Source organism: Pinus tabuliformis, chromosome 2_1 (assembly GCF_031772625.1).
Source record: "Pinus tabuliformis cultivar Carrire ecotype Pingquan chromosome 2_1, CPIR1, whole genome shotgun sequence".
NCBI lineage: Eukaryota > Viridiplantae > Streptophyta > Pinopsida > Pinales > Pinaceae > Pinus > Pinus tabuliformis.
In genome coordinates, this window is record NC_142299.1 from 389,215,480 (window position 1) to 389,237,430 (window position 21,951).

The following is a 21,951-nucleotide window of genomic DNA, read 5'->3' on the forward strand; positions in this document are numbered from 1 at the left end:
CATGGTCAAACATGATTAATCATGGTTAACCATGGTCCAACATCGTATTGTGACGAAAATTGTTTTGATATGAAAATCAATCATGGTAAACCATTGTCAACCATGGTCCAATGTTGCATTGTGACAAGGATTGTCTCAATATGAAAATCAACCATGTTCAACCATGTTTACTTTAGGGTTATAATATTTATCTTAGGGTTTATAATATTAATCCCTTGGGTTTATAATCCATTGGGGTTTTAGTATTAATCTCTTGGGTTTATTATTCCCTTGGGTTTATATTATCAATCCCTTGGGTTTATTCATCTAATGGTTCATATTCTTAAGGAAAATATTATTCATAGGGTTTATAATACTAAGCCTATGGTTTAGTATAAATCCCTTGGGTTTATAATCATGGTAAACCATTGTCAACCATTTTCAACCATGGTCCAATGTCGCATTGTGACAAAGATGATCTCAATATGAAAATCAACCATGGTCAACCATGGTTAACGATGGTCTAATGTCGCATTGTGACAAATATTGTCTCAATATGAAAATCAATCAGGGTCAAGTGTGGTCAACCATGGTCAACATTGTAGCAACATGAAAATCAATTTGGCAATAATTATCGCAATGCTACATTACAATGCAATTTATGATATGCCACATTGTGAAATTACAATTAGTATTTAATATATATTAATATTAGGGTTTATAATATTTATTTTAGGGTTTATAGGGTTTACAGTATCAACTATGGATGACCAACCATGTTTATTTTAGGGTTTATAATATTTATCATTTATATAGCTTGGGTTTGTAATATTAATCCCTTGGGATTTTAGTATTAATCCCTTGGGTTTATTATTATAATTCCTTGGGTTTATAATCATGGTCAACCATGGTCCAATGTCACATTGTGACAACGTTTAGCTCAATATTAAAATCAACCATGATCAACCATTGTCAAGCATCGTCAATCATGGTCAATCATGGTAAACCATTGTCAACAATCATCAACCATGGTCAACCATGGTACAATGTCACATTATGACAAAGATTGTCTTAATATGAAAACCAACCATGGTCAAGCATGGTCCAACATCGCATTGTGACAAATATTATCTCCATATGAAAATCAATCATCATCAAGCATGGTAAAGCATGGTTCAACGTCGCATTGTGACAAAGATGATCTCAATATGAAAATTAATAATTTTCAACCATGTTTATTTTACCATTTATAATATTAGTCGTAGGGTTTATATACCGTGGTTTATAATATTGATCTTAGGGTTTATCATGGGATTTTTTTAATATGAATATAAATCACGGTCAACCATGGTAAATATTATAGCAATGTGACAATCAATTTGACAATAATTGTCGCAATGTTACATTACAATGCAATTTATGCTATGTCACATTATGACATTACAAAATTAGTATTTAATATTATTAATCTTAAGTTTTATAGGGTTTACATTATCAATCATTGATGGCCAACCATGCTTATTTTAGGGTTTATAATATTTATCTTATGTTTTATATAGCTTCAGTTTATAATATTAATCCCTTTGGGTTTATAATCACTTGAGTTTTTAGTATTAATCCCTTGGGTTTATTATTTCCTTTGGTTTATAATATCAATCCCTTGGGTTTATTAATCTAAGGGTTCATACTCCTAGGTATAATATGATTCATAGGTTTTATAATATTAATCATAGGGTTTAATATAAATCCCTTTGGTTAATAATTATGGTTAGCCACGGTTCAACGTCACATTGTGAGAAAAATGTCTCAATATGAAAATCAACCATGGTCAACAATGGTTAATCATGGTCAACCATGGTCGACCATGGTTAACCATGGTCCAAAGTTGCATTGTGACAGATTGCCTCAATAAGAAAATCAATCATGGTTGGCCATGGTGGACCATGGTCCAATGTTGTATTGTGACAAAGATTGTCTTAATATGTAAATCAACCATGGTAAACCATGATCAACCATATTTATTTTAGCATTTATAATATTTATCATAGGGTTTATATACCTTAGTTTATAATATTTATGTTCGTGTTTATTATAGGATTTTCTCAATATGAAAATCAATCAATGTCCACCATGGTCCAACATCGCATTGTGACAAAGATTGTCTCAATATGAAAGTCAACAATGGTCAACCATAGTCCAATGTCGCATTTTGAAAAACATTCTCTCAATATGAAAGTCGATCATGGTCAACCATGGCCAACCATGGTCCAACGTGTTGAATTTCCATGACCTTAGGTCTAGGTTAGAGTCTTAAAATCACTCACGCTATCAAACTAAGAATCTCAACCATAAAATACTTTGCACAGTGGAAAATATAAAGCAGTAAATCACATATGCAAAAGTATAACAATTTTTAACAGATGTTGTACAATAATGTACAACCCAATCTTCATTATATTAAACAAAATCTGAATAATAGTACAAGAATCTATGGTTTACAAGATACAATGACAAACATGCTGCTCAAACTCTATGTTGTATCTTGTCCTGTCAGTCCTTCGCGTCCATACTGCTCACGAGCTTCCCCTTAGCCCTTCAAAGGACAACAAATCAAGACTTCACAAGGGCTACCACCAAACACTGCTGAAAGTCACTTTTGTAGCATGTACACGAGATGATCCAACCATCTCTCTTGGTAGGAACAATTCCCGAGCTCCAAATTGTCAGGATAGCGTCACCTTTGTCCATCAAGCTGCTACACTTTGGCACCAAACTTCACCCAACCTTTAGCTCCTCTTCGTCACTTCAAGATAACTCGTCTAGGGCTACTTTGGGTAGTCAACACACTTCCCTCCACTAGATCAATGGCACCCAATAATACATTGTCGGTTATGCTCCTAGGATGGACTCTTCACCACCACGAAAGGTCCTCCACATGGAACCAGCAGGCTGCAACAAATATTATCCAAACTGGTCACTTCCTTGACCCAACAAACACCAAACGCCACTCCAATAAGCATGTACTAGCTCACAATTTTGAGGTCTGTTTGGTTGCATCAAACTAGGCTTGGTTAGGGCACACAATAGTCCTTAACCAACCTTCCTTTTGTGCCCAAAAATACTCCCAAGAGGTGCGATTACCCTTCCTTGAGGGGTCGAGGGTGGTTGCTTCAGTTCTGGGCTGCCCTAGCCCTTGTCTACCCCTCGACCTACCTATAATTTTCTACGACACCCTACAACAAGACTATGTAGGGTTGTGACTTCCTTCCCATGGGTCTACACCCCTCCAAAGTGCCCTCAAAACTATCCTATGGTTGCAGCTCTTCCAGAAATGGGACTCGACCCTCCTAAGGTCAACCATGTTTGTTTTAATGTTTATAATATTTATCTTAGGCTTTATATGCCTCAGGTTTGTAATATCAATCCCTTAGGTCTAATATTATTCCCTTGGGTTTATTTTATTAATCCCTTGGGTTTAAAATATAAATTCCTTGGGTTTATTAATCACATTGTGACAAATATTTTCTCGATATGAAAATTAATCATGGTGAATCATGGTCCAACATTGCATAATGACAAGGATTGTGTCAATATGAAAATCAACCATGCTCAACCATGTTTATTTTAGGGTATATATACCTTGGCTTTATAATATTAACCCCATGGGTTTAATATTATTCCCTTGGATTTATAATCCCTTAGAGTTTTAGTATTCATCCCTTGAGTTTATTATTTCCTTGGGTTTATAATATATATCCCTTAAGTTTATTAATATAAGGATTCATATTCCCAAGGTATGATATTATTCCTAAGGTATGATATTATTCATTATTCAAGTGTCTCAATGAGTTGAAAAAAAAAATACTTAATAACTAATATATTTATAATTAAATCAAGAAATTAATTCATGAATTTTATTGAAATTATTTCATAAATTTTATTTATTATACATTTTTAGAAATAAATTTAAAAAATAATTTATACAAAATGTTAAAAAATAAATTGATTTTGATAAACCAATAATAATGTTAACTAATTAAAGCATTTTAGACTCGTACGCATACGTAAACTCTACGGAAAGATTTTGTTTAATTAAAAACTATTTTTTTTTATTATTATTAGCTTTATCAAAAACTCAAATAAAAATCCATGCTTCCCAACAGAAATGCTTTATTTCCCTCTTTTAAGATTTGAAATTAACTTTCAACTACTACCAAATATAAGCTTGAAGAATCTACTGTATTTTTTTGGGTGTGGAGTTGACTTATTCAAACAAGTCCAAAATGGTTTAATTCTAGTTAACAATGCTATTGGTTTCTCAAAATCATTTTTCTTTTTTATTTTTTATATTAAATATTAACTTTCTCTTTTATTTTTTCAAATATATAATAAATAAAATTCATAAATAAAATTTCTTGATTTAGTTAAAATAATATGTTAACATTTTAATTTCAAATAGATCCTAGGTTCGAAGTTCATGGAAGTGTTAATCAAATTATTTGAAATGTCATCAATGGGTGACACAATGAAGTAATGAGTAGTTGGCACATTAATATGTGCCATATATTTTTATCACTCCCATCTTCCATCATATTCAACTTTGCTAGTGTTAAAAATTTAGTTAGAATAACATGTTAATATTTTAGTTTCAAATAGATCATAGGTTTGAAGTTCATGGAATTGTTAATCAAATTATTAGAAATGTCATCAGTGGGTGACACAATCAAGTACTGAGTGGTTGACACATTAATATGTGTCATATATTTTTATCACTCCCATCTTCCATCCTATTCAACTTTGCTAGTGTTAAAAATTATTTAATTTTTAAGGATGATGTGTTTTATTATAATAATAAAATGTTCATATCTTCCCAATAATCCGAAAGAGTCGATTTGATTCAGGTTAGGTTAGATGAGGAATTGTTACCTCAACATTATTGTTATCTTGTTTTTTAAATTCATATTTAAATGAAAATATTTAATTTATATAAAATAAATTAAAAGCCAGTTCAAATGTTTCTTAGATAAATAAATTGAACGTAGAGCTGCATATCAATAATTCTGTAGTCGAGGGACTCTTTCTTCTCTTTGTATTTTAGAATAGCAGCTAAATATTTCGTTTCCTATCTCAGCCAGCCTAGGGTGGCCGCTATTAAACAGACTTCGTAATCTCAGCTGGTTGGCTTGACCCATCCTCTCCAGCAGTGAAGTATATCGAGCATTCTTCAACACGTTGAGGATCATAGATATTACCGGTATAACATGGCTCTCATTCTGGCGAGGCAATATGTTCATCCAAAGAGCTTTGTAGAAAGTTGCCAAGTATCTGTAACCACTGCGACTGATCACCCTCACAATCTCCAGACGGCCTATGCTGGTAGTGCTTAGGTATTCAAGAATCTCAAAACACCTCATAAACACCAGCTCTTCGGCTTCCGGCGACGTTAACTCGCCCCTCCGAAGCCACCCGTCTGGATGACTCTGTTTTTCCGCGTGCGAGAGAGTTGCATAGTCCAACACATTGAAAATTCGACTCACCAATCCTGCACGGGTCATGGCTTCAACGGGCAAAGGCAGTGACGAGGGTGGAGTCAGGCCCTCCACTTGGCTTTTCAGTGTGGAGGATATTGTTTGCAATAGATGCTCGTACTGTGCCCCATCCATCCTTTCCTGCATTCGCCACACTAATGAAGCCACTGCTTGTGAAAGCCGGGGATGCGTCAATCCACCCTGTGTGCCCCAGAGCTCCAAGATAATGTAGAACAGTTTGTCAAAATGCTCTTTGCTACTAGATAGACGGTGGCTGGGCTTGAGAATGAAGTTTGACAAAGTTCGTACGACTCCACTGTGATTAAGTATCTGCTCCTTGGACGCCATTAACGAGTGGATTAAGTTGATGAAGCCCAGCTGAAAGGCCGCATCATTTATATTCCCGCTTACTTTGTCAAGGACTGCAAGCAATTTATGTTGGTCTTCGCCCAGATCGATCTCGTTGTTGAAATTGTGGGCATTAGCCAGAATGCCAACCGAAATCTGCACCCACTGCCACAAATCAGGGGTCGATTCCAGAGGGCATCCTGCTATGAGCTTACTCAACAATAGAAATCCCTCTTTGGACTCAACGATTTTGTGTTTGCGTTGAATTGCAGCACTGAAGTCACGGAGAAATCTCAATGATTTCCCGCCTCCCAATTGGCGATCTAATAAAGCATTAACTGGGGCTTCTAGATCTTTGGGCGTTGAGATAAAGGAGAATGGCGGCTCCATCTTGTAACCCTGCCGCCACTCAGCAATTGACCGTCTGATATCGTGATCGGGCAGTACACTTTCATTTTTGGGCGGCAGAACGCCGTTGTCGGCATTGATCTTGACCGTGCCCTCCCTGAGAGCGATGAGTGACTTCCGATTGTATGTTCTGTTAGTTGAAGGAGCGATGACGGGATCGTTCATGAACTCCTTGCTTATGGGGCAGAAGAACTCCTTGGGCACTCCGTGATCAGAGTTCTGAGGAACGTTTGACATTTTTCTCTTTTGTTTACCTGTAGGGATTTGATTATATCTTCTCCTTATCAGTGTGGAAGTATTCTTTGGTGGTTGTGTTGAATGAGTGAACTCTGATTAGTTTTATATTCAACCGCACCGCACCATCTTGAAAGACATGCCCTTTCGTCGAAGATGAGTTACAGGTATAATCTCGTTTTGTAGTGAATGTTAAAATGATTGAATATTTAAAATAGTACTATTTAATCGTACCACAATCATATCATATAAGTTAAATAGATGGGGAAATAGATGGGGATTGGGTTTAGTGTGATATTTTGGAAGTTTTTTTGGTGGGTTTTTTAGGTTTAATTTCTCTAAAATCTCACTGAAATTTATTGAAATCACAAGATTGATGGATAACTCCTGCACGTTGGAAGTGTCCTAGGGTTTCTAGGGTGCTAAATCCATATATGCTGTCAAAAAACCAATTTAAATAACACAAATCAAGATTTCACCTCAATTTTTCCGATTCTCACACTCGATAGTCCAAAAAGTCGCACTAAATACAACTCCATATAGATGTGGTTTGGTACTGAACTATGCTATAGCACTGTTGGCTTCTTTTGGGCCAAGAAGTTGTATTTTTTTTTGAGGTAAGAAAACAGGTTAGCTGTTTAAGATTTAGGTAAGGAAACATGTTATTCACTTAAGACCGAACTACATTTGATGGGGTGAAACTTTGATTTTTTTTTATGAATGATTATAAGTGATTTAGTTTTTCCTTAAATAATAGTCATAAATCAACCTGAGTTATTCACATATAAAGCGGGTTTTAACTAATTTTATTACTAATTTAACAACTAAATTATAATTAAAAAAATTTCATTCAATTAAATAAATATTTTATTAAAGTTAAATTTAAATCTAGAACTTAATTACATAATTTAAAGAAAATCAATTTAACAAATTTAATTACAACTTTTAATTGAATTATAATCATTACAAATACTTATTTTTATTAAATCTCATTCATATATATATATAATCTGTTGTTATTGATGGGTCGTACAAACCCAATTAGGGACGAAGTTTTAATCTAACCGTTATCGTAATTTGTAATTGCCATGGGATTCTTTTCATTAAATTAAGCGACTTAAGTAAAGTCAGGGTACTTTGCAGCTGAGTTTACCATAAAGCCGGGATGGCTTTTAGCATTAATCAGTATACGAAACTGTATAGTCTCTATTGTTACTAGTTAGGTATTGAGTATTATTATTGTCAAGTCTGTTTGTATAGTACTCACCTGATGTAAATTGCACATTTCCAGATCATGTGTTTGAAATGTTTAGAGCATACAGAACATGGGAGAGTTGTTTAAAGGTTTATATGATATAAACATTTTTTCCAGTATATATCTCTCATATTTTTGAAATATAATTAAGATCCCTAATCAATATCCTTGAAAGTGAGGGAAATTAATGAAAATGATGACTAATTACTACCCCGGCCTACTGCATGATTGAGAGGAGCAGATTCAACAAAATAGACGAGATCAACCAAACATCGTTCAGTCTGTATTTTAATCAACAATTACAATGTCGGTGATCCTAGAAATATTTTAGGAGATCAACAAAACATCGTTCAGTCTGTATTTTAATCAACGATTACAATGTCGGTGGATCCAGTGATCATCTGAGTTTATAGAAATATTTTAGGAAAAATGACATAAGACAAAATTTTGTCAGACGTTTTTGGAATCTAAACAAACTCCAGAATCAGCGTATTTTTTTAATGTCATGTTTGTTTTTTTTCACGTTGGAAGATCTGTCATCTTTATTTAACATGCAATTATGATCTGATTTTTCAACTTGACGATAAATCACACTCGTTGGTTTGACTCCAGAATCAGCCTATTTTTTTTTTATGTCAGGCTTGCCCTTTTTCACGTTGGAAGATCTGTCATCCCTATTTAACATGCAGCTATGATCTGATTTTTCAACTTGTCTTGACGATAAACCACACTCGTTGGTTCGAAACGTGTCGACAAAATTTTTTCTTATAGTAAGTTTTCCTAAAATATTTATATAAACTCAAATTATGGATCACAAAAGCTTAAACTCAAAGAATTATTTTGTTAATGACCAACTTTGATGATTTCTGTCCAGCAAACGATGGATAAAAGAACTCATTTGGCCGTGGATTCTTTCTGCCCAAAATTCCCTCTGTGTAATGATTCCAGGCCCCGGAGATGGAGGGAGTGATGAAGAATGCAGTGAAATTTTTTCAGCATATGACAGAGCAATGAAATAGACAGAAGATTAATAAAACGCTGAATTCAAATTCATGGGCAACAATGAAACAGATAGAAGATTAATAAAACGGTGAATTCAAGCATACTGCTGGGAGAGAGATTATGGAATTAAACAACTGTTATTTCAATGATTTGAAACTAAAAGTTCTTAAAATTCTTTTTATTTTATCTTTTGGCTGGTGTATATGACTACTGTTTGAATAATGTGTGTGGAAAAATGCGATAAAATAATAAATTTATATAGTTCACGAAAAAAATAACTTTAAATCTAAGTCACATGACACGAGGACACGAGACAAGGAGGACACGTAAATACGAGGTATTCAATACGAAACGCAGCGACACACGGGGGACACGTTTTATATATATATATATATATATATATATACTGAAATATAGTTTTTTATCCATATTAAATTGCAGGTTGCAGCTTATCTAATCAAATTAAAATATAATTACTTCTCAAAGTTCATAGTTCACTTTAAAAAAATAAATAGAATCAAAATTTACAACTTACAAGCACATAAGAAACTAGTCATGATAAAAAATCATTATTAAAACCAAGAGAAACTTGACATGAATTTGATAAATAATTAACAAGTATGTCGTGCTTATCTATTTGAACTCATAATTTAACTTGATAGCAATTAGATTTTCAACTAGTTATTTCAAGATTGATTTGGTTGAGTGAAATTTGAGATATGCCTCTCCGAAGTTGAGGTGCCAAAAATACAGAATTGTAGTAAAATGCATGCCTAGGCTAAAATTCAAAAAAATTGATTAAAAAATTATATATATATATATATATATAGATAGATAGAATTAGATAGATATAAATATAATTAAACTAACTACAAATTAATAAATTAAATTATGTAAAAAATTAAATTATATATAAAAGAAATTAATTAGATTTTAATTAAATTGAATTAAAACAAATATTAAACAAATCATATTAAAATAAATTAAATTATATATATAATTATTTTATTAAAATTTAATTAAATGTAATTTATTAAAAATGATTTAATATTAAAAGAAAATTCTATTTAATTCATTCAATATAAAATACAAAAAATATAATACCAAACCTTTTATAACAATGAATAGGATATCGTATATACAATAACGTTGGTATTACACCAACGAATAAAAAATTAAACCATCTTAGGTATTAAACATCCAGCCGTTGAAGGGATTAGAAATCGTATTTTTTATGAAAAAGGTTCCAAGGTCAACGAAATTCCAAGGTAGATCAAGCATTGGAGCTTCAATTAAAAAGAGCTCCGAAATTATATGGTTCTTAGCTCCGATTTATGCTACCTACACATCACCTTATATAACAATATGTCAAAACTTATGATCAAATCCATCGAACGAACACTCCCGCAGCTCCACACGACAGCTCCAGACAACCGAAAATAACCCGGGGGCCGGAATAGACCAACGCTTACGCTATAAACCATGTTTTTTGTTCAATACGTATTCAAAACATCGAAATATGTTAGGGCAACGTATGCTATGTACAAAATACGCGTATTCAAAATTTATGACACGAATGGAAAACGATTTTTATGACATGTTAAAAATCGTATTGGACACGTATTAGGGCCGTTTTCGTGTCCAATACAGGACACGGGACCTTAAATCATAATTTTAAATCATGTAAACAAAATCAAATATAAATAAAGTAGTATTTTCAAAATTTATTTACATATTTTTTAATTAGCTAAAAAATAACCTTAAATCATAATTCTAAATCAGGTAAACAAAATCAAATATAAATAAAAGTAGTATTTTCAAAATTTATTTACATATTTAATTTTTTCCTTGTTGAAATATCAAAGGCTAAGCAATTACCTCTGTCTAATATTATTTTAAGGACTTGTTCATATCTAATGTTAAAAATAAACTCAATAACTGTAAAGATACAAATCTTTACTTATGAGCACCACTTTATTTTTATGAACATAACAAATATTCTCATTAAGCGCAAACATTAGATGACTAACAGATCACCTCTTTTATGTTAAGGACTTTGTTCATATCTAATGTTAAAAATAAACTCAATAACCATAAAGGTACATCTCTTTACTTATGGGCACCACTTTATTTTTATGAACCTAACAAATATTCTCATTAAGCGCAAACATCAGGTGACTAACAGATCACCTCTTTTACGAGGTTAATTTTCCTTTTTAGTTTTCAATCTATAAATAATTTATGTAAAGAATGAATAAGGCCTTGACTTTGGGTAACTGATTTTTTTTGTTTTTATCCCTCTTTTAACTTAGCATTACTTTAATTAGCATTACTTTAATGCTCGTGAGTGTAGTCAGGATAAAGATTTCTTAGGTAAAGAATGAGTGTAGTCAGGATAAAGATTTCTTAGGTAAAGAATGATTAGGGCCTTCACTTTGAGTAATTGAATTTTTATTTATTTATTTTTATCTCTCTTTAACCTAGCATTACTTTAGTGCTCGTGAGTGTAGCCATGACAAAGATTCCTTAACATCATATGAGTATGGTCTTGTTGCTAATGAGCCATATTATTGTACTATTAAATTTAATTTTTTTATAATTTTTTTAGTATGGTCTTGTTGCTAATGAGCCATATTATTGTACTATTAAATTTAATTTTTTTATAATTTTTTTATTTTATAAAGAATGAAAATTGTGGACAAAGATTCCTTAACATCATACGAGTATGGTTTTGTTGTTAATGGGTCATACGAGTATGGTTGTTAATTGGTCATATTATGATATTATTAAATCTAAATTTTTTATAATTTTTTATTTTATAAAGAATGAAAATTATGAAAAGTTTATTTTACAAGTTTATTAGCATAATTAAATAGATATTAAATACTAATAAACATTAATTTATGATGAACATCAAAACACTTATATCATGATATATTTAAATTAAAAAAATAATAAAAATTAGTTAAATTATAATTTATTTCTAATTATTATTATTAATTATAATTTTTTTTATTAATTTGATTAATTGAAAAGAAAAAATCATATGAAAACATGTCATATCAAGTGAATTATGATTTAATTGACCTCTGGAATTGGCCCATATATTATAACAAAGCTTATTTATATATTAATAATTTCTATGTTAAAATGAGAATACATATATTTAACTTATATATTAATTCTTTTTAAATTAATAATAATATAATTTAATAAGTTTTATGGCTTTTTATTTTTTTAAATGACATTTTTTGTTTGTTTTAAATGAAAAAGATAAATATTATTATATTTATTAAAATTAATATCTATCAATATTATTTTAAATATTCTTACATATTTTATAAAGATTAAAATTATATTTTCCACATAATACTTAATAATAATTAAATTAAAATATCAAAATTTTATTATGAAATAAACATGCTATCAACCTGATAAATAAAATCATCTTCTAACTTGTGTTTTTATAATATTTATTTGAGTTGGTTTTATTTTTTATCACGACCATCTCGAAATTCGAATTCAAACATGAAGTTAAATTTATATGAAATCCAAATCAGTCTATATTTTTGCGTTGAGTTAGACGTATAGATACGAGTCCAAAATTGTATGATTAGTTAACTACTGGTTTATCAAAATCAATTTCTTTTTTTTTAAATTTTTATATTAAATATTAATGGCTTATTTTGTATAAACAATTTGTTTAAAGGATTTTTCAAATGTATAACAAATAAAATTCATAAATTAAAAAAATAATTCGAGAATCCAGTTAAAAGAATAGGTTAAGATTCTAGTTTGAAATAGATCATATATTTAAAATTCATGGAAGTATTTAAAATTCAGGGAAGTGTTAATCAAGTTATTTGAGAAATCATAATTTTTTAACGAAGTGCTGACACATTACACATGTTTATTTATGTTTATATTTATATTTATAGTTTTTATTTCTAGTTTATATATTTTTTTTTAAGATAATTTATAATTTTACTTTTGTCTAATATAATTTAAAAAAATATTATTATTTTTTTCATAATAAAGGTTTAAATTTTCAAAATGGGTTAATTTGGTTTAACTCAAGTGATAGAGATAAGGGATTATTATCTTTTTCATTAATTTTTACATGTTCATTCTTTATGAGCTAATGAGTTAATTGTTGAAATTGTGATGTTTATATAGGTTCTATCAATTCATCTTAGAAACTACAAGTTTTATTTTAGAAATTACAAGCTTGTGAGAATTAGACAATGAATGAAAAACTCCCTTATGGTTGTACTTTAGTCTACATAGTTATAAGAAGATATTGGAGAAACTTATATCACATTTAAAAAAAATAATTATGCAACATTTCCACATATGAGGATTGAGGGCCAAATCATCTAATTAAACATCACAAATTGTCATCTTAACAAATTGAGGTCAAAACAAGGACTATAACAAAAGTTTCACATCTAATTATTTGAAATAGGGTGAAAACCTTGATTTGGCCTATTAGGGTTTCTTTGCATGGCTATTGAAATATATAATGCTATATTTTTCTTCTTGCATTTGAGTTCTTCCTTTTGTATGTTGATGATAAATTTATCACTAGAGAGATAAGGTCGATAAAAACACCTTGTAGCTATGTTAGAAGGTCACAAGTCTCACTTTAGAGTGTGTTTCAAGGACATAAAAAGTTACAAGAAATTAGATAGCATAAGAAAAACTTTCGTTTTATGACTATAGAAGTGCTTAGTAATATTGTAAGAGGAAAATATTTTTTCTTCTTGTCTTTGAATTCTGCATTTTTTCAAAGAAATTGTAGTGTCAATGATAAATTTTGTTGAGAATGATATTAGGTTGTTTAAAACCAAATGCAAATGTTAAACAAATGTAGAAGTAAAGAAAATTTGGATAGAAAAAAAGGAAAGAGAATGGATAAAAAAATACAAAAGTCATAACAAAAAAATAAAAAATAAAAATTGAAAGAAATATTTATTTCTTATCGCATTCATAGGTTAAGGAGCAATGCACTAAAAAACACTAAGTATGTCACATATTTGGCATTTTCTTTTTAGAATTCTCACACTTTTCATTTTTGATAATCATTTACAATCTTTTTCCTTGTGATTTGCTATCTTAATTATTGAATTAATCACATTATATATTTTTATTGTAATTTTAACATATGAATATATTTTCTTATATTATTTTAAGAATGGTTAGGCTTCTTAGTTATAATTAAGCAACTATTAATACTTCATAAGTTGGACAGAGTTTTTCATTGCACTATGAAATTAACACAGCTATATAATTTTTTTTAAATATTTTTTCTTCTTGTCTTTGAATTCTGCATTTTTTCAAAGAAATTGAAGTGTCAATGATAAAATTTGTTGAGAATGATATTAAGTTGTTGAAAACCAAATGCAAATGGTAAACACATGTAGAAGTAAAGAAAAATGGGATTAAATATTAACATATGAAAATATTTTTTCTTCTTGTCTTTGAATTCTGCATTTTTTCAAAGAAATTGAAGTGTCATTGATAAAATTTGTTGAGAGTGATATTAGGTTGTTTAAAACCAAATGTAAATATTAAACAAATGTAGAAGTAAAGAAAATTGGGAGAGAAAAAAAAGAAAGAGAATGGATAAAAAAATATAAAAGTCACAAAAAAAATTAAAAAATAAAAAATAATATATTTTTGTTGTAATTTTAACATCAAATTAATTTCAACATATGAATATATTTTCTTATATTATATTATTTCAACTTTTTAAAATAAAACATGTAAATTGGATTATACTTAAAGTTTTAATACATTTCAATTAAGATCTAAGTATCGATAAAAACCTACTTAAAAAAAATATTTATATCTGAAGCTAATAAAATATAAACTTTATACTCTAAATAAAATTAAATCTATAATATAAGTGAAAAACATAACCGTTAAAAAAAATATAATATAAGTGAAAAACATAACCGTTAAAAAAAATATTAATTATAGTAAAAAAATAATATAATAATAAAATAAACTAATATATTTCAAATACATTTGTTTAAATGAGTGGGAAGAAATAATTGTTATTCACACTAATATCTGTGTACCTTGTTATTATTAAAACAAAATACTTCCTTATAAATTTAAATATTTTTATTATTTATATAAAATATAAAAATATTTCTCATAAAAAACAACATAAATTAATTTGAACTCTAATATTTTAATTATTAAAAAATTTAAAATTTATTAAATTTTTATATATAAAATTGGTTACCACTGGCTATCATCTCAAATTTTCTCTCCAAATTAATCTCTTAAGTATTAATTCATTTTACAAAAGCGTTTCCCTTTGGGAAGAACTCCCTTATATGCCACTGTGTCCTATTTTCGACCATTGATCTGATGTGTTAGACGATTAAAAGAGATTGTGCCGTTGGATCAGATCATTATAGTTGGAATTTTAATCAGCGCTGGTTGAACTCCCTGTTTATCTCATGCTGGAGAGATTACCCGCTCGAAACCCTTGGCAGACAGTGGTGATGGCTTCGCTGGAGTTTCGATTTCCTTGGCCTTCAATCTGAATCTTTCACAACGGCAATCATCATCTCTGCAACTTTGTCATCATTTAGGACCGTGTACATCCGGATTTGGTCCAAATTTGCTTTCGCTTCCTTTGTATTTTTATCGGAGACGGATCGAGGCGAATTAACCTTCGAAGGACCTCGGCATTACGCGGATCGGCACAGGTTCCAGATTCTTCCGAACATTTAACCTGCAAAACCTGTTCCTTTTCAAAGTTACATGCATTACTTGCAGATAATTTGCTGGCCTTTAAATTTTAGCGGTGTGACCTTCCTTTGGCTAGAAAATGTATGTAGCTCGGTGAAATATTTATTTCAAAGCTAACCTGAAAATTTACACCTGAGAACTTATTTTCGGTGAAAATTTTATTTAGGCATTTTACCGAAAATTTTCTTTCTTCATTCCAATCTAGTTCAGAAATGCACCAAATGTAGCTGTGTAACCTTCCTTTGGCCAGAAAATGTATGTAGCTCGGTGAAATATTTATTTCCAAGCTAACCTGAAAATTTACACCTGAGAACTTGTTTTCGGTGAAAAATTTATTTAGGCATTTTACGAAAATTTTCTTTCTTCATTCCAGATCTAGTTCAGAAATGCGCCAAATGTAGCTTCAGCCTCCTAAGATTTTTGTTTTAGGAATGGCCTCAGCGAATGCCGTAGCCAATACTGGTAAAATCAGTAGTTTTACCCCGCACGGTTCTGGATCAAATGTCTGAACGTAACGTTATGTCGTGGACAGTGATGATTGTGGCTTATAGCAGGCATGATCATAACGAGGAGGTTTTTGATCTGTTTTATCAAATGAAACGGGTAGGTACCAAACCAAATGAGTTTACCTTTGCCAGTATTCTGTCTTCTTGTGCCCACATGGGTGATCTTGAAAAAGGCAAGGAGATCCATGAAGAAGTGATTAGGGGTGGATTCGAGTCTTATGCTTTTGTGCAAAATGCCCTAGTGGACATGTTTGCAAAATGTGGAGAACTGGAGTTTGCACGCCGTGTGTTTGACAAAATTCCCGAACCAGATGTGGTATCATGGAATACCATGGTGGCTGGATATGCTCAGAATGGCCAGCTTGTGGAAGCCCTGAAAATGTTTGAGAAAATGCCTGAAAGAAATGTCGTCTCGTGGAATGCAATGATTACGGGATGTGCGCAGAATGGATATTTTCAGGAAGCCTTGGATCTCTTTTGGCAAATGCCCGAGCCGAATGTGGTGTCTTGGACAGCCATGATTGCATCTTATGCCAGACAAGGGTATGGGCTGGACGCCTTGACATTTTATTGTAAGATGCGGCAGTCTGGTGTTAGGCCAAACAAGATCACATTTGCCAGTCTTCTAGGGGCATGTGCGAGCATGGGTTCGCTTGAACAAGCGAAAGAGATCCATGAAGAAATAATTAGAAGTGGATTTCAATATGATGTCAATGTTGAGAATGCCCTCATAGATATGTATGCAAAATGCGGCGGTATTGACAATGCATTGATTGTGTTTGACAAAATGCCAAAAAGAGATCTGGTCTCATGGAATGTTATGATTGCAGCATATGCTCAGAGTGGATATGTTGAAGAGGCACTGAAAGTCTTTTGGAAAACGCCCATAAGAGATGTGGTATCGTGGAATGTAATGATTACAGGATATGCACAGAATGGGTATCATGATGAAGCCTTGAAACTGCTTTGGGAGATACCCGAACAAGATGTCATCTCATGGAATGCTGTGATTGCTGGTTATGCACAAGCTGGGCGCACAGAGGATGCCCTGAAGCTGTTTCAACAAATGCTGTTGGCCGCTGTGAACCCAAACGCAGAGACGTTTGCTGTTACTCTCCCGGTGTGTTCCGACTTGGCAGCTCTCGAAGAAGGCAAAGAGATCCATGAAGTCATCATTAGAAGTGGATACAGCTGTGATGCCTTTGTGGGAAGGGCTCTTGTAGATATGTATTCTAAGTGTGGGTGTCTAGAGAGTGCACAAAGAGTATTTGACAACATACATTACCGAGACGTTGTCTTGTGGACTGCAATGATTGTAGGGTATGCCATACACGGATGTGCTAAGGAAGCCCTTGAGCTGTTTGAAGGAATGCTACAGTTGGGTATGAACCCAAATCATGTCACATTTCTTGGTGTTTTGTCTGCCTGCTGTCATGCAGGGCTGGTGGATGAGGGCCGCCAGTACTTTGATTTAATGAGTAAGCATTATCACATTACACCTGTGATGGAACACTACAGCTGCATGATTGACCTCCTTGGCCGTGCTGGGAGGCTTGATGATGCCCAAGAGCTTATCAAGAAAATGCCAGTAGAACCTGGTGTTACTGTGTGGGGTTCATTACTTGGTGCCTGCAGAATCCATAAGAATATAGAATTAGGAGAATATGCAGCAGAACGGCTTTTTGAATTGGATCCCGAAAACCCTTCACCTTATGTTCAACTGTCCAATATCTATGCTACCGCTGGTATGTGGAATGACATTGGAAAGGTGCGAAAAATGATGAAAGCCAGGAGGTTAAAAAAGAATCCGGGATGTAGTTGGCTTGTGGTTGGTAAACAGGTATATGCTTTTGCTGTGGGAGACAGTTGACATCTAAAAACTAAAAAGAAACATGGTGAGATTTTATGAGCTAATAACTGGAAGAAAACCAATCAATGACAAGAATCCTAAAGGCCAAGAAAGCTTGGTTATGTGGGTAGGGCTCTAGTGCCCTTGCTTGTTTTGTATTTGATAATTTTGGATTCTTTTGGTTTCTTTGTCTTGGTTCAGAATCTTAATCTCTTGTAAATTTCAAAATTTAGGCAAGGCCATTACTGGCAGCTGGCTCTGTAAAAGAACTTGCAGATCCACTTTTGGAAGATGCTTATGACATGAGGAAGATGAAGAGAATGGTCATTTGTGCAGCATGTTGTCTGAGACAGGCAACTCAGTTTCGACCTCGAATGAACAGAGTAATCACTCTTATTCTCATTAGTTGCATATATATGTTTCAGTTTCTGATGTCAAATTTAGTTGCTTGAGACATTTCCTTTCCTGTGAGGAGTTAGTGCTAGAATTGTTTTTTCCCATAACAAAGAATGACACATGAAATATCGAGTTGATATCCTTCTGACATAGAGTAAAGGGTGTTTAGACCTAGTGTTTAGGGTTGTAATCTAAACATTTGTTTAGTAGTTCAATTTGTGAAATCATCACCCTTAAACAGGTTAGCCCTAAATGCTGATGGTGGATTATGGCAAAATATTCAAAGCCTCAATTGCCAATAATCTCTTTTTCCATTAATGAAATATAATATTCTTTGAATATTAGCAAAAGAGATTACATCGTATCTCAAACCAAAGCTTCAGTATGCAAATTACCCCTCCCTGAATAGGCAAGAAGAGCCAGCTAGACCCGGTGCCATCTGAGAAATGGACCAAGCTGAGTATCATGATGTATATTTTGTATAACTACGACACATTTGGTGTGGGACTGGCTCTCTTTCCCAAGGGTAATAATCAAATTGTAAATCTCTCCTTGCAGAAAGTTTAAAGCCTTGGTTGCCCTTGTGTTGCACACAGATAGGGCACTCCTCAGACAATTTAATTACCTGCACCAACAGAATTCACAGAAATGGCAGCCTGAATCAGTTATATATGTTCTTTCAAAAATATATGGATTTAATAATGCAAATGCTATCATATTTCAGGTATCTGGCTCCAGAATATTTCATGTATGGCAAGGTTAATGAGAAGATGGACGTGTATTCCTTTGGAGTAGTTCTTCTAGAGCTAATAACTGGAAGAAAACCAATCAATGACAAGAATCCTAAAGGCCAAGAAAGCTTGGTTATGTGGGTAGGGCTCTAGTGCCCTTGCTTGTTTTCTATTTGATAATTTTGGATTCTTTTGGTTTCTTTGTCTTGGTTCAGAATCTTAATCTCTTGTAAATTTCAAAATTTAGGCAAGGCCATTACTGGCAGCTGGCTCTGTAAAAGAACTTGCAGATCCACTTTTGGAAGATGCTTATGACATGAGGAAGATGAAGAGAATGGTCATTTGTGCAGCATGTTGTCTGAGACAGGCAGCTCAGTTTCGACCTCGAATGAACAGAGTAATCACTCTTATTCTCATTAGTTGCATATATATGTTTCAGTTTCTGATGTCAAATTTAGTTGCTTGAAGACATTTCCTTTCCTGTGAGGAGTTAGTGCTAGAATTGTTTTTTCCCATAACAAAGAATGGCACATGAAATATCGAGTTGATATCCTTCTGACATAGAGTAAAGGGTGTTTAGACCTAGTGTTTAGGGTTGTAATCTAAACATTTGTTTAGTAGTTCAATTTGTGAAATCATCACCCTTAAACAGGTTAGCCCTAAATGCTGATGGTGGATTATGGCAAAATATTCAAAGCCTCAATTGCCAATAATCTCTTTTTCCATTAATGAAATATAATATTCTTTGAATATTAGCAAAAGAGATTACATCGTATCTCAAACCAAAGCTTCAGTATGCAAATTACCCCTCCCTGAATAGGCAAGAAGAGCCAGCTGCGGTATCATCAAGGTAAGAATGCTTTGTGGAAGGTGGGTCAGATGGTACGCAGAAGAGATGTTGAGATTCATTCTGTCCCTTCAGTGGCTGCAAAAAGTGGATGACAGTTAATTTACCAATCGTTTTAACCATGTAACAAAGGTGCTCAATGTGCATTAGTCATGGGGTGTTTTGTGACAGCTAGAGGGAGGCCTAAAGTCTCAACTCAACTATGCCTTTTCCACCACACACTCACTTGTTGATACATATCATGACAATACTTGTAACTACTAACGCATTCAGTTTCTGCAGCAAACCCAACGACGGAAAGTTTCAAAAGAGAACCGTGCAGAACAATATCTTTTTCTTGCACTACAAATTGTGGTGCCTGAGTGCAGGTCAGCCCAGCATGTGATAACTGTACGTGTGTTAATTGGTCTGTGAATTGAAGAATCTAATTTCTATCTATATATATGTGTCCCACAAAGTCCATTCAAACAAATAATATATCACCAAATATGATTCATCCACATAAAAATCACCATCAGCACCAAATGTATGAAAGTTGTATACACATCATGTGAAAAATCTTTTCGTCATTCATTGTACTATTCAAAGACTTTTTATAACAAATGATACTTTGAGCCACAATGAAAGGGAGCTTTTCCATAATTCTTCTATGCTTTTTTGTTTTCTATACACATTTTTCTATACTGAAGAATTACAACTTGATCACGGCTATAGTTGTTTTCTAAAACTGCAAGTCATAGCAATAGTAGCAGCAGTAGTTCACTAGACTAGGTAATAATTATTCCCTAGGTTAAAATACCCAACACTTTTCCTGTAAACTATACTTTTTTTGGCATCTTCTGAATTTTCTATAGTTATCTGTAGACAAATTTCCTGGCTGCCTGCTCAGTTTGAAAATCCCAATTCAGTGGGGATGCAGATCTCAGTCGGAAAAAACAAAATATAAATCAGGCCCCAGGGCAGAACCTTGATGTATCCCGGGGCACTGTGTACATTATCTGTATCTTCATATAGGTACAAAGGATTGCATTTGCACCATTTTCAAATTGTTTTATATTTTAGACCCGGTGCCATCTGAGAAATGGACCAAGCTGAGTATCATGATGTATATTTTGTATAACTACGACACATTTGGTGTGGGACTGGCTCTCTTTCCCAAGGGTAATAATCAAATTGTAAATCTCTCCTTGCAGAAAGTTTAAAGACCTGGTTGCCCTTGTGTTGCACACAGATAGGGCACTCCTCAGACAATTTAATTACCTGCACCAACAGAATTCACAGAAATGGCAGCCTGAATCAGTTATATATGTTCTTTCAAAAATATATTGATTTAATAATGCAAATGAGTGCTTGGTTTATCTCACCTTTGGCACACATTTGAAACAAAATAAGTGGCTACACGCTAATTGCTTCGGCTCCACAACAGCATCTGCACATAGATTTATGGGTAGAAGTTTTAGATTTTGTTGCCTGTTGTTAGAATACAGATAAATCATTGAAATAACAATGTAAAAAAAATGAATATTCTAAGTACCCAGGCATATAGAACAAGTAAGTTCCTTATCAGTAGCAGATGTTGATGATGCTTGTGTTAAAACTTTGGAAATAGTGGGAATGTTCCCCATTGTTTTCTCTGTAGTATATAATACTGTTTTAATACCATTGGATCCATTAAGATTTGAAAATGGACTCTCTGGAAGGTTCAGATTTTGTTGTCTGTTGTTAGAATACAGATAAATCATTGAAATAACAATGTAAAAAAAATGAATATTCTAAGTACCCAGGCATATAGAACAAGTAAGTTCCTTATCGATAGCAGATGTTGATGATGCTTGTGTTAAAACTTTGGAAATAGTGGGCATGTTCCCCATTGTTTTCTCTGTAGTATATAATACTGTTTTAATACCATTGGATCCATTAAGATTTGAAAATGGACTCTCTGGAAGGTTAAGTCCATAGCTGTTGCAAGGAAAGAAACTCACTGATCATTACCTTTTAATAATAATCACCAAAACAAAACAAAGTAGCTTCTATTCAACTACTTCCAGGAACCCATTATTGACAGCTTGTTTTCTAAGTAAAATCTTTGTCATGTTCTTT

At 32.5% G+C, this 21,951-nt stretch overlaps 1 protein-coding gene and 1 long non-coding RNA gene across 2 annotated transcripts; one reads left to right on the forward strand and one right to left on the reverse strand.

Annotated features, from left to right (window-relative positions):
* Positions 1–16,041: 16,041 nt before the first annotated feature.
* On the forward strand, positions 16,042–20,265 carry LOC149200498 (pentatricopeptide repeat-containing protein At2g13600-like). Its single transcript, XM_089400960.1, has 5 exons — positions 16,042–17,868; positions 18,111–18,238; positions 18,998–19,145; positions 19,252–19,401; positions 20,134–20,265. The coding sequence occupies exons 1-5, from the start codon at positions 16,042–16,044 to the stop codon at positions 20,263–20,265; spliced, it is 2,385 nt and encodes a 794-aa protein (XP_089257086.1).
* A 527-nt stretch (positions 20,266–20,792) lies between these two features.
* Positions 20,793–21,275, reverse strand: LOC149200499 (uncharacterized). The gene is made up of 2 exons (XR_016253369.1): positions 21,216–21,275; positions 20,793–21,111 (listed from the first exon to the last, which is right to left on the reverse strand). It is a non-coding gene; the product is annotated as an uncharacterized LOC149200499 (long non-coding RNA).
* Between the last annotated feature and the right edge of the window lie 676 nt (positions 21,276–21,951).